General features: G+C 44.3%; 2 protein-coding genes across 18 annotated transcripts in view; both read left to right on the top strand.

The window, feature by feature from the left end:
- The window catches only part of ptprfb (protein tyrosine phosphatase receptor type Fb), a 171229-nt gene extending 167205 nt beyond the window's left edge, over positions 1–4024 (top strand). For all 17 annotated transcript variants that reach the window (XM_085806073.1, XM_085806066.1, XM_085806068.1 and 14 more), the window contains 4 exons: positions 435–560; positions 1651–1805; positions 3011–3146; positions 3867–4024. In XM_085806073.1, coding sequence (XP_085662199.1) covers positions 435–560; positions 1651–1805; positions 3011–3146; positions 3867–3935 — 486 coding nt within the window. In that variant the 3' untranslated portion in view covers positions 3936–4024. The remainder of the gene's footprint in view (positions 1–434; positions 561–1650; positions 1806–3010; positions 3147–3866) is intronic.
- Positions 4025–8893: 4869 nt separating this feature from the next.
- On the top strand, positions 8894–10509 carry LOC146970332 (la-related protein 6-like). Its single transcript, XM_085804133.1, has 3 exons — positions 8894–9087; positions 9162–9348; positions 9464–10509. Exons 1-3 carry the CDS (start codon positions 9071–9073, stop codon positions 10355–10357), a joined length of 1098 nt encoding a protein of 365 aa, XP_085660259.1. The 5' UTR covers positions 8894–9070; the 3' UTR covers positions 10358–10509.
- The last annotated feature ends 1780 nt before the right edge of the window (positions 10510–12289 follow it).

Raw genomic sequence — 12289 nt, forward strand, 5'->3', positions numbered from 1 at the left:
CACTCTCATCTTGGTGTGATGAAATCCATAATATCTCCCACTGAGCTGTTTCTTGTGACTATATAGGTGAATCTGACAGCGTTTTACAGCTTTTATCATCCTCGCAAAAAGAAAAAAACCTCCACACACATCACCGCTGCAGTTAAGAACACAAAGTATATGTACATATTTTGCTACTAAAGAGTATTTAAAAACCACAGATTAGTCCATCTGGATTAGCATGTGCAAGCAGAGACCTTCTCATGACTCACGGATGACTAATAGGGAACAGTAATTTGTTATAATGATAATATCCTGCCCTTGTGTGCCAGACAGTCATTGTGTAGAAGTCGGCTCTCTACCCTGTGTTTGGAAAGAAAAGATCCTTCAAATGTCGAGTGCTTCAATCTTTTTTCTTTTTCTTTTTTTCTCCCTCCTCCCTTTTTCTTTTGTAGGAGAAGTGTCATCAGTACTGGCCAGCAGAGCGTTCAGCCAGGTACCAGTACTTTGTGGTGGATCCGATGGCTGAGTACAACATGCCCCAGTACATCCTCCGAGAGTTTAAAGTCACAGATGCCAGGGTATGTTGGCTTCACGCTGTCTCTGAATATCTGTGTGTTTGCCCTTGTGTGTGTGTGTGTGTGTGTGTGTGTGTGTTGGTGGGATGGGATGAGGATTGATTGACATTTTACACAAATACAACCATCCGTCCCAAATCCATTTTAGCTTTTTCTGGTATAAACGCCGACAGTCGCGCTAAGTGATAAGAATTATACCAACTCTGATTTCAAGGTAGAAATGATCAGAACGCGTCCCGTGTTATTTCTCCTGACAGACTGACATCAACTGAATGCGCCATCAAACATTTTTCACCCAGATTTAGTAACAGTGCGCTCGCTCTTTGGATTGTATGCGTGTGTGTTTGTGTTCTTCTCGATGTGTGTGTGTGTGCGTGTGTGTGTTTTCAGATCACTGAAAATACATGAAAAGCACAGCCTCCAATCCCTGAGGGCCAGTACTGGAACTCCCTGTGATGCAGTAGTTTCAATGAGCTATAAATACACTTTACTGTCATCAGAAGGCGCTCGGTGCAGCAGCACACTAATCCCACATCCACCCCTCCTTCCTCATACATGTATATGCTCCATGTGTGTGTGTTTGTGTGTGTGTGCACCGAAAAAGATTTGGATGCATAGTCCTCATTTGTACAAATCAAACCCATTTAAGCGCCGCATGCTGACACCGCAGCGCCGTCAGATGTGCAGTGGCTCGGTGTCGGTCCTTGGACGCCGCAGCCCTGTTGATTTTCTCTCCTTCCAGGTTGTCAGCTTTATTCATTTCACATCCCAGGTGTAAACTAGACGATTAGGTCGCTGCTGTGAAAAACCCCGGCAGGGTTACGACGCTCGTCGACCTCGACCTGAGAGAGCGAGGCGGCGTTGTGTTGTTTTTGTTGAGGGCACATTAGAGCGAGACGTGTTGGAGGCGCATGTTAGGAAGCAAAGCAGCCTGGCACTTAGCCAGAGACTCATTAAAACATTACCACAGGTTAAGCTGAATAACATACACAGTATATACACCGTACAGGTTTTCCCTGCACATTTCAGTGTCTCTCAAATGTGATAAAACTCCTCATCTGCTGCCTCCCTCCCCCCTCTCCTCCCCCCTCAGGACGGCCAGTCCAGAACAATCCGCCAGTTCCAGTTCACTGACTGGCCCGAGCAAGGAGTGCCAAAAACCGGGGAAGGCTTCATCGATTTCATTGGACAAGTGCACAAAACCAAGGAGCAGTTTGGACAGGACGGACCAATCACTGTACACTGCAGGTGAGCAGGACGGAGGACGACAGTCACACACAGACACATTTCAAGAGACTTAACCTTCATTTAATGTGTAGTGTTCAGTTTACACAAGTGCAGTTGTTACACACCAGGATGCAGATCTGTCTGCATCTTTAAGAACAAACTGTCGCAAATCTTATTTAAATGGTGTTAAATAGACTTTATTCCTGTTTCTAAGAGGAGCCCTCACAAGTCAATGAATGAAGTCCGATGCTTTAGATCCAACCTGTGTTAAAGGGATACTTCACCCAAAATCGATAAATCACCAATTTTCTACTCACCGTCATGCCAAGGAAGGGTTTGGAGAACTTTCTGGGTTAACATCATATAATAGCGGCGAATAGAGTTAACTTTTGAATGGTCCAAAACACACACTATGAAACATCCAGATACCTCCATACTGCTCGTCCGTACTGAGCCAAGTGTCAAGATGTTCGTTCGTCGTTGTAAACCATTGGATGTATGATAAACACGGAAGAACATCTCGCAGCAAATCTCTCAACAGAAACATCAACAGAGCCACTGGGAGCTACCGCTACAACAAGGCTAAAAACAGAATTTCTTTGTCTGCAGCCTGTGTTATTGTTGAACTGCACTGAGGTGTTTTATTCATATGCGAGCAAAGGTCCTTGTACGTTTTGATCGAGATAAAACATGTTATAATATTTCAGAGCGACCTGATGTCTGTTGCATATTAAAACCACAATGATCTTAAATTCCTTACATTCAATATACATTCCTTACTTACAACATTAAAGGGACAACGAGGAGTTTTGGAAGAGCGAAGCGTTTTCACACTACATTTATGAGCCTCCGCGCGCGCAAGACGGACTCATGTTTTCATTCATCAAGAATTAAAGTCAGAGGTTCGAAGACGATCACATCCTGTCGTAGTTCCGACCATAAACAGCGATTCGGCGGCGTTATTCTCATGACTCGCCATGAAACCGAAAGTAAGGAAAGGCTGGTCGGCTCGACCGGCATCTCCGCCACCACTAATAATAACAAAATAACGATAGAGACAAAATGATATATTTATTTTAAAATGGGCCCATTAACAAGTGGTAACGTAGATTCATCCACATTAACGTGAGACTTTTTTATAACCAAATAGAAACTCCTCGTTGTCCCTTTAAAGTCGCCTCAGACAGAAGATGTGATGACTGTCCCTGTGTGTGTTTGCTCTTCAGTGCCGGGGTGGGCAGGACCGGAGTCTTCATCACCCTCAGCATCGTGCTGGAGAGGATGAGGTACGAGGGCGTGGTCGACCTCTTCCAGACAGTGAAGACACTTCGCACCCAGCGGCCTGCGATGGTGCAGACCGAGGTGAGGACGATGCACTGACAAGGATGTTGTGTGAAGGATGAAAATCCCTCGGCGGCGGGGGCGGGGGCGGCGGCGCTCCAAAGTCAATATTTTATATTTTGAATGTGTGAACTCGATGTTATCTCAAGTGTCCTTTTTGTGGAGAGCTCCACTAAAAACAAAGGCTCACTGGCAAATCCTACTTTAATAGAGGTTTTAGAAGTGCATCAGCAAACTCATCTGCTGCCATCACAGAGGATTAGTGTCAATTTCTTTATTTTAGGAATTAAGAATTAATAAATACATTATATAAGAAACAGGCAGTGATGGTGTGAATTTAAACGACTTCAAGTTTGATCCTTGCAAATTCTCAGTCGGTTTATCAGTGTCAAGTGTTCTAGCTGAATTTGTTAATACTGATAATGATGTGTAAATTAATTACTTATAAATACTGTACATAATGAACTTCTGCTCCTACATCAAAAAATGCTAAATTAAACAGAAGCTTCAGTTCCCATCGGTAACGGAGAGATTAACAATGTAACAATCAGAGACACGACGAGTATCAAAATAATACCAGAGTTGTTTGCTGCAGATCTCCTTGTGTGGCAGGAAACACTTCGTGAAAATGTGTTTACTCTAAACAGCTCAGCTAAAATGTGTCAAGGAGCGCAAGATAAGATGAGAGTTGATATTTCAGACCGTCTAACTGTCTCCCTGTCTCCTTCGTCTCCTCCTCAGGACCAGTACCAGTTGTGCTACAGGGCAGCGTTGGAGTACTTGGGGAGCTTTGACCACTATGCAACGTAACCACTCTCTCCGAGCAGCCTCCCTGGTCAAACCTCTCAGGAGTGTGCCAAGTGTCCCATCTCAGCCACCATCCACTAACTTGACCCCCCCTCCCCAAACACAACCCCCGACTCCTGTCCCACCACCAACCAACCACCCCCCCCCCCCAACCCCCTTAGCCCCTAAACAAAACCCCTAAAAAAAAACCCTCGCAGCTACCGGAGGGGGAGGAGAATGGGACGCGCTTGCAGACCCAGCGACGAGTCCAACCAATCACAGAGATCCACGCCGACTCAACCAACCACATGAAAATTTTTTTGCTTTAAAAATAACAGCGGAAAACATTTACAATGACTCTGACAAATAGGACAAATCTTGTACAGTACGCGACATGGCAGAGCGGCGTCCTGCCTCTCTGCTTCGTCCAAGCCAAACCTCCCTGATTGTCAAAGGCTACTGGTAGCACTAAGAGAGCGTTCTCTCCGTTCTTTGTTAGTTTTATTGTCAATATTATGATTCATTATGTCAAATATTATTATTTAGTATACCTTTTTTTTCATGTTTTTAATTATCATTTAACATCAGACATTTCTTCTGTCTTAAAGTGCCCGACCTGGGGCATGCATTATTTTCATAATCGGTCCTCTTTTTTATTTTTATCTTAGGGTACTTTAGCACAAGGGACATGTATTTTAAACACGTTCCTAGATACTAATACAGGAGGACCACTGTTCTCTGAGCTGCTGTCAGATTTCTTTTATCATACGACATTATTGTGTTATATTCATATTATGTGACATTACATTGTTTTGTTTTTTTTTGGTCTTATACAATTCAATACATCATAAAAGAAAATTGCCTTTCACTTGCTGTTTCCGATGATAAAAAAAAAAATCAGCTTTGAGAAGATTGATTTCAGAGCACACACTTGATAAAGTTATCCTTCTGTAAACATGGTAGCTAGCTAAAGAAAAAAACAAAAACAAGTGAATTAGCTAACAAGAGACTAAATAAGTGGAGGTGTACAGATATGGAAAGCACATGATTTCTATGTTCTTCTTTTTTGTTCGTTCGTTCGTTCGTTCTATTGTTTGTTTTTCATCAGAAGCCTATGGCATTGAGGCCTTCATGCTCCACAGAGGAGAACTTACCTGAGGAAAACAGACTTTTATACCCAAAGGGTAGTTGACAGAAAAGAAACTCCCCTGATCTCTGAATACAAACGCTCTTCAAGTCCCTCCCGTCTCCTCGCTGCCCATTTGCCCCGGTCGCTTTTGACGGAGCTGAACCACACACACACACACACACACACACACACACACACTGAAAGGAGCGGAAGTGGTTCACATGGGCTGAGGAGAAGAGCCATCAACGCTGGCACCTGTACAGAATCAACCATTCCTACCAGAGGGAGAGAGACTCAGCCCTTTGGACTGAAACTGATATTATTTTATACAGAAATAGAACTATAAATATATATATATAATTATGATTGATTATATATATGTACAATTACACATAGATATATACACAGCTTCAAAAGTATATTGTTAAAAGGATTCATTCTGCTGATCTACCAACCCTAGAGACACTGCAGAGAGCCTGCTGTCCTAGAGTGTGTATTAATGGAAACACCGTTGTATCTACTGTAATACCATAGTAACTTTTGACAGCTGGTTGTCCATCTGAATGAGCAAAAACAGCACAAAACCCCCCCACCCCACCCCCGACCCATCGCAAACGGACGACTCCTCACTCAGCACAGGCCATCGCACCACTCAAGCACACATCCTCTCCCACTGGAGCCGCTGGAGGGAGGGAGGGAGGGAGGAAGGGAGGGGCCGTCTGACCCCAGAGGCCCCGGAGAAACGTCACGGATGGCGGCGGGAGGTGGTGGTGGCGGTGGGAGGGGAGGGTGGGAGGGGAGGGAGGGAGGGGGGACTTGAAAACGCTGGCGAAAAACAAAAATGTTCATTTTTACCTTGTGAATGCTTAGTGCTGTAGGGGTTCGATCTGTTGTACACACAGTCTGTTTTCTATTTGTTGATAAAGAACTGGAATTTAAAAAGAAACTGTTGATGAAAAAGAAAAAACGTTGATGTTAATAAAGTTAAATAATTGGGTTTTTGTACAAATCCTGGCCTTGTGAAGTTTTGTGTGTTGATGCTGTTAAATCTGGAGTTTGTTCTTTTGCCTTTTTTCGCACCAACAAACTGTGTCTTTATCTCCTGTTGCCGGGAACGATTACCGTTATGAAGGTTGTAGTTTTGGTTTATTATCATGTTTCCTTTGTTTCAAGGGGTTTCTCACAGCGTTACTGTGCCAACTATGCAACTTAATCTTCAGGTATTTGGAAGTGTGTGTGTTTGCAGGGGTGGATGTCCTTCAGACACATTCAGAAGGACATCCACCCCCTCCTGTTTTTGAGAAGCTGCCAAAACCAATTTTCTTAATTGTTTCTGGTAACACTTTACTTAAAGTCCTTCAGTTTAAGATGGAGAAGCTTTACTCATTTAATAAACACACTTTAATTCGCCGTTACGAACAGATGTACTCTACATCAAAACTTCCAGTTCGTCCCGACTCTGTTGTGTTGTCATTGTGTTGCACTTTTCCTCCACTTTCTGCTCTGTTGGGTTTCAGTGTGAAGCCCCCGTCTGTTCTTCTGCTCTAATGTTTTGGGTCATCGTCCTGCTGGAGGACAAACCTCTGACCAACCAACAGTCTGTCCTCTTTACTTTTTTTTTTTTTACTGTTCTGATCACAACAATGACAACATACAGGACAGAACCGCCTCCAGCAGGACAGTACTGTCCTACAACAGGAACAGCTTCTATCAACTTGCATCAACTGTCAAGAAAGTCTGTCTCTTTTGACCTTTTCCAGTTCTTCACTTAACTCAAACTTTTTACATTTCAATGAGAACAGGATGTTTATACAGTATATTAATATACACTGCCCATCCAAAAAAAAGACGCACACTCTAATATTCCGTTGGACCGCCTTTAGCTTTGGTTACGGCACGCATTCGCTGTGGCTTCGTTTCAATAAGCTTCTGCACTGTCACAACATTTATTCCCGTCCAGAGTTGCATTCGTTTTTCACAGCTTCTCAGGGGGTTCAGGTCTGACACATTTCACTCACGTTTCCCCGCTGTCCTTCCAGTTTTTAATAATGCGTTGGACAGTTCTTAACCCAATTTTAGTAGTTTCAGCAATCTCATTGGATGTTTTATTTGCTTGATGCCAATAATTTGTAGCCTCGTAAACCAGCCGCTCCCGGAAATGCAATTCATTTCATTTCTGAGGGAGAGTCTGGCCTCATCCCCGTTGTAAGCGTTTGGCCTGAAACCCTCAGAAGGCCGAGCCAATCAGCGTCGCCCGCTGTGATTGACACAGCACGTTGGCCAATCAGGGACCGACTGGTGCAAAGCCCCATCACTACACCAACTTGCTGATTGGCTGAATGGGGTTGTCTGTCAACGCTACTACTCCCGCCCACCCCAAACGCTTACAACGGGGATGAGGCCAGACTCTCCCTCAGAAATGAAATGAATTGCATTTCCGCGAGAGGCTGGTTTACGAGGCTAATTCGCTGTGGCTTCGTTTCAATAAGCTTCTGCACTGTCACAACATTTATTCCCGTCCAGAGTTGCATTCGTTTTTCAAAGCTTCTCAGGGGGTTCAGGTCTGACACATTTCTTCCTTGAAGATGATGGTTCCCCACTGTCTTTCCAATTTTTACAGTAATAATGCATTGGACAGTTCTTAACCCAATTTTAGTAGTTTCAGCAATCTCATTGGATGTTTTATTTGCTTGATGCCAATAATTTGACCCTTCTGAAACAGATTAACATCTTTTCCACAACCACAGGATGTGTCATCTGACATAGTTGTTTAAGAAATGAGACTGCATCAATTAGGGTTAGGGTTAGGGTTAGGGTTAGGGGGGTTAGGTGTAGGTAGGTAGGTAGGTAGATAGATAGATAGATAGATAGATAGATAGATAGATAGATAGATAGATAGATAGATAGATAGATAGATAGATAGATAGATAGATAGATAGATAGATAGATAGATAGATAGATGAGAAGTTTTCATACTGGAGTCAGAGCGTTGTGTGTCGTCTCCTCTGATGGACTCAGAAATGAAAGTCGCTGCAGAGACGATGCAGAATAACGACGATGATTCAGAACTGAACGAGTGAAAGCTCAGTTCACTGCTCTGTGTTCGTTAGAGGGAGAGATTTCACAAACACACACACACACACTCACAGTCTTTAATGATAGTCACTGGGTTGTTTCCATAAGTCGCCATGGAGACGCTTCTGTCAATCGGTGTAAAGATTCAAAATGAATAGGGCTACTGATTCCCTCTGGTGACCGTGTAGTTTATACTAATGTGTGTGTGTGTGAACTTGCTCAGTTTGCTTGTCGCTTGTGTTTGACTCATTCGTCTGGGCGCTGATTAAAACAGAAACAAACAGGGAACATTTTCTCATGTAACTGATTTGTTGCTGCTTTGAACATGTTGGAAGGACATGCAGCAGCAGCAGCAGTAAAAATGTTTTCATTTAAATGCTAATTACAGTTGCTGTTTTATACTTTAGTGCTGCGATGAATTGTGTATTTGGTCCAGCAATATCATCATTTCCCTCTTTATTTGATTGTGCACTTAGCTGGGAGCCGCGCTGCAGAAATTCACACCTATAATGACGTTGTTGTTCCTTTGTGTTATGATGATAACACTGACACGCTGGGGTTATTTCTGTTGTTGCTGTGAGTGTGCCTTAATTTCAGTGGTGATAATATGCAGTTTATGAGCGTTAATAGTTTGTTTACATGAATGTGTTTCTCTGCTTTCTTTTTCTTTTTTTAACACATGCAGAAGAGAAGCTATTTTATTTTTATTTCTAGAGAAACTTTAGTGGTGAAGGTTTGTGGATTGTAAGAATTCTGTGGAATTTTGGTTGTTATAGCATTTTATGATTTTGTTTTGAATCCCAGAGAACTTCACTCCTGTATGAAGTGAATCCAGGTGCATTTTTAAGGTTTCTTTTACTGAGAACCAGCCACAAACTATACGCAGCAGCTTGGTGACCTGTTATATATATATATATATATATACACAGTATATATCGAACCTCAGGAAGACACCATGAGCAATCCAACTGGGTGAGGAGAGAAAACACATGGCTGACTAATCTAGATTGCATTATATCATGATGCTGAGTCCTGTCTTCTTGCAGAGATGATTCACAATCAGCCAAACACGAAGAGGAGCGAGAAGGTGAGGCGCTGAGCTTCAAAATTAGAGCCCATTTGGAGGAGTTGTTCTCTGACAGCCACCTGGCAGAGGACGGCTTCCTGCTGAAACATGTGCAGAAGAACAAGCAGGGCTACGTGAGTCTCAAGCTGCTCACTTGTTTGAAGAAGGTAAAGCACTTTTTCTTTTCTTTTCTTTTTCTTTTTTTTGCTCTCTGTGGTGTTTGAATAAAAACAATGCAGTGAAATGCAAACAGAAGCTGAGGTTTGCCACTGTTTGCCGCAGATAAAGGCCCTCACCACGGACTGGCACGTGACTCTGGCGGCGGCCGAGCGCTCAGACGTCCTGGAGGTGAACGACCAGAGCACCAAAGTGAGGCGGATTGAGCCGCTTCCCCAGTGGCTGCTGTGCTCCCCCAGCAGCAAGCTCCTCCTCATCTGGAACATTTGCGTGGAGGAGCAGCAGCCCGGAGGAGACGGAGCGGCGTCGGCCCGAGGCCTGGAGCAGAGGATCGTGGAGCTCAGAGCCTGCAGAGGCGTCACCACGGTCTGGACGCTGCAGCCTGGTAAAACACTTCCCAAGGAGCTGCAGTGCTACACCAAACGCCACAGAGAGCTCGGCCAACACCTGTGCGCCGTGCTCAAGTTCGATAGTTTAGAGGCGGTCCGGAAGATCTACAGCGTCCTGAAGGAGGAAGAGGAGAGCGGGAAGGGCTTCAGCGTGGTGCCTCTGGGATTCCAGTCGATGCATCACATCAGCAGGGACAAATCATCAGAGGACAACACTGAGGACCAGCCTGTGGACACGCCGTCCCAGAAAGATCCAGTCCAGCAGGAGGAAGAGGAGGAGGTTTCACCAGACAAGACTCCAGACAACACGTGTCAGGGCCTGAAACCTTTGAAGGACTCCACTCAGAGAAGCTTTGAGCAGATCTCCAGCAGCAGCAGCAGCAGCAGAGGACAGTCCTTCTCTGGGCTGAGCGTGAGGTGCAGCAGAAAGAGCTGGGGCTCCGGAGACTGTCATAAAGACAGTTTTCAGATCCCCTGGGTGTTGAGGCGCAAAATTGCAGCCGGTGCATTAAACCCCAAAGCACCAGGACCCCGGTACGCGCCCGGCTCGATGCACAGAGTGCTGCGTCAGCCGCTCGGCCCTGACGGCACCGGGGGCTTTCAGGGCTGAGTGAAGCTGCTGCGGCAGATCAAAGACACAGAGAGGCGGACGGAGCAGACTCACCTGTGCTGAATAACAACATCTCACAGAAAATTTAAAAGTTGATGAAGTAAAAAAAAAAAAATGAAATATTCATTGTATTAAACAACAAAAGCTATGGAGGTTTAGGCGTCTCTCTGTTGGTGAGAGGGGTGTTTGGCTCTGGGTGACGTGTAGTCGTGGACCACAGGCAGATGGGGGCAGCATTTAGCCGTCTTGACAAATTGTGTTGTTTGAAACACTCACTCTGTTCTGCGTGGAGGACGGTGAATTCACTGTAATGCATGTTGAGAGGCTACAACACACATTAGCTGAAGGTACAAATTGTGGCACAAGCAGAGGCGTTTAAGTGCTGAGGTAAAAAAAAAACAAAAAAAGAAACTGAATCTACAAACGAGGCCTTTTGAAACTGGAGTGGCCCCCGCTCCCCCGGGGCCTCAGCTCGTCTGGTCACCGCTGCAAATTGCAGTGTATATTTGTTCTTGAGCCAGGATGGATTTACCTTGTTACCACTTTCTCCAAGAAAAGAGGTGTTGTCTTTCAACATGTGACGACGCTCTGGGAGAAGACACACACACACACAAAAAAAAGCCCCTCATTGTCCTTCTGCATCTTTTTCACAAATGTCTGTTTAGATTTGGGTTCTCTAAAAAGTACTTTTCCACTCGCTTGAGATGACATTTGGCTTAAAGTTTCTTGTCCAATCATCAAACCGCGTCTGTCTTGTGCAAGACGAGCGTAGTAGCAACATTTGTGCCTTATTTCCAGCCGTTCTAATGACACCTCGACTGGAATGGTGTGTTTATAGTGTTACTGATTGAGGGCTTCCTTAAAATCTTGCCCAAACCTAAACAAAATGTGTTTCTTCACTCCTCCACGCCCAGTGGAAAAGATTCAATTCGACGTGTATACGATTCTATCATATTCAGATTGGAAACATACTCTGTTGTTTTTTATTTTTTTGGTTGCTCTTGTATATTCTGAATGTCAGGCCGTCGCTCTGACTAATGTAATCGTAGCTGTTGAGTGAGACTTTGCACTGCACGGATCACATGTTTCTGTCTATTGTCTCTGACTTGATTTAGCAATTAACAGCTGTTGGAGGTTTTTTTTTTTTACTACAAGAGAGCCGCTCCTCCATGAAAACTACACATCTGTGAACAATATGTAAAGAGTCGAAGGGTCTCAGCTCCTCCATGTCAGGAAATGTTTCTGTGCTGATAGCTTCATTTCAAGGCTAGAAAAGCACGGTGTCCACAGCTAACTGGAGGTCGCTAGGTATTTACATAGGCTCCTCTGCACAGTAATTGAGCTACATGTCAAACAAGTTAGTTGTAATAATTCTCATGTTTTCCTTTCTTTTTTTTCATGGGGGGCGAGGGGGGATGTTGTGGATAATAACTGTGCACCTGCCGACCGGCGACCAACCTATTCCGAGCATGAGGAGGATCACAGATCTCCTGTTGATTTGTGGCACCGTGTTTTTCTTGTCAGGTTTCTGCTGAAGGTTTGAGGTGAGCCGGAGAGTTTGCTTTGGCTTCACTTCAAACTTCACATAAAATGTACGCTTCAGGTCACTGAGATAACAAACCCTCAGATATCCATCAATGCACATTTTTTGGTATGAGAAAGAAGCTTGGGTTAAAGATTCCTTTTGGTTTCTTCACCCGCCACAGTCCCAGTCAACACTGGAGGAATTTTAAGTCCTAGAAAGCTCGTGCTTGGCCACATCTCCACCTCGCTATTCAAAAGCTGCACACTGAGATTTGTGTATAATTTGGCCCGAGGATATGAGCGTGACTCATGGCGATAGAATGAGATATTTGTGAGCAAATTATTTGTTTCCTGTTGTTACTCCGCCTCAGTTGCCCCAGCGTATTTCAGCATGTTTGACTCTGAACC

The sequence above is a fragment of the Trachurus japonicus genome, chromosome 17 (genome assembly GCF_045865225.1).
Source record: "Trachurus japonicus isolate A0001 chromosome 17, Traja_1.0".
Lineage (NCBI taxonomy): Eukaryota > Metazoa > Chordata > Actinopteri > Carangiformes > Carangidae > Trachurus > Trachurus japonicus.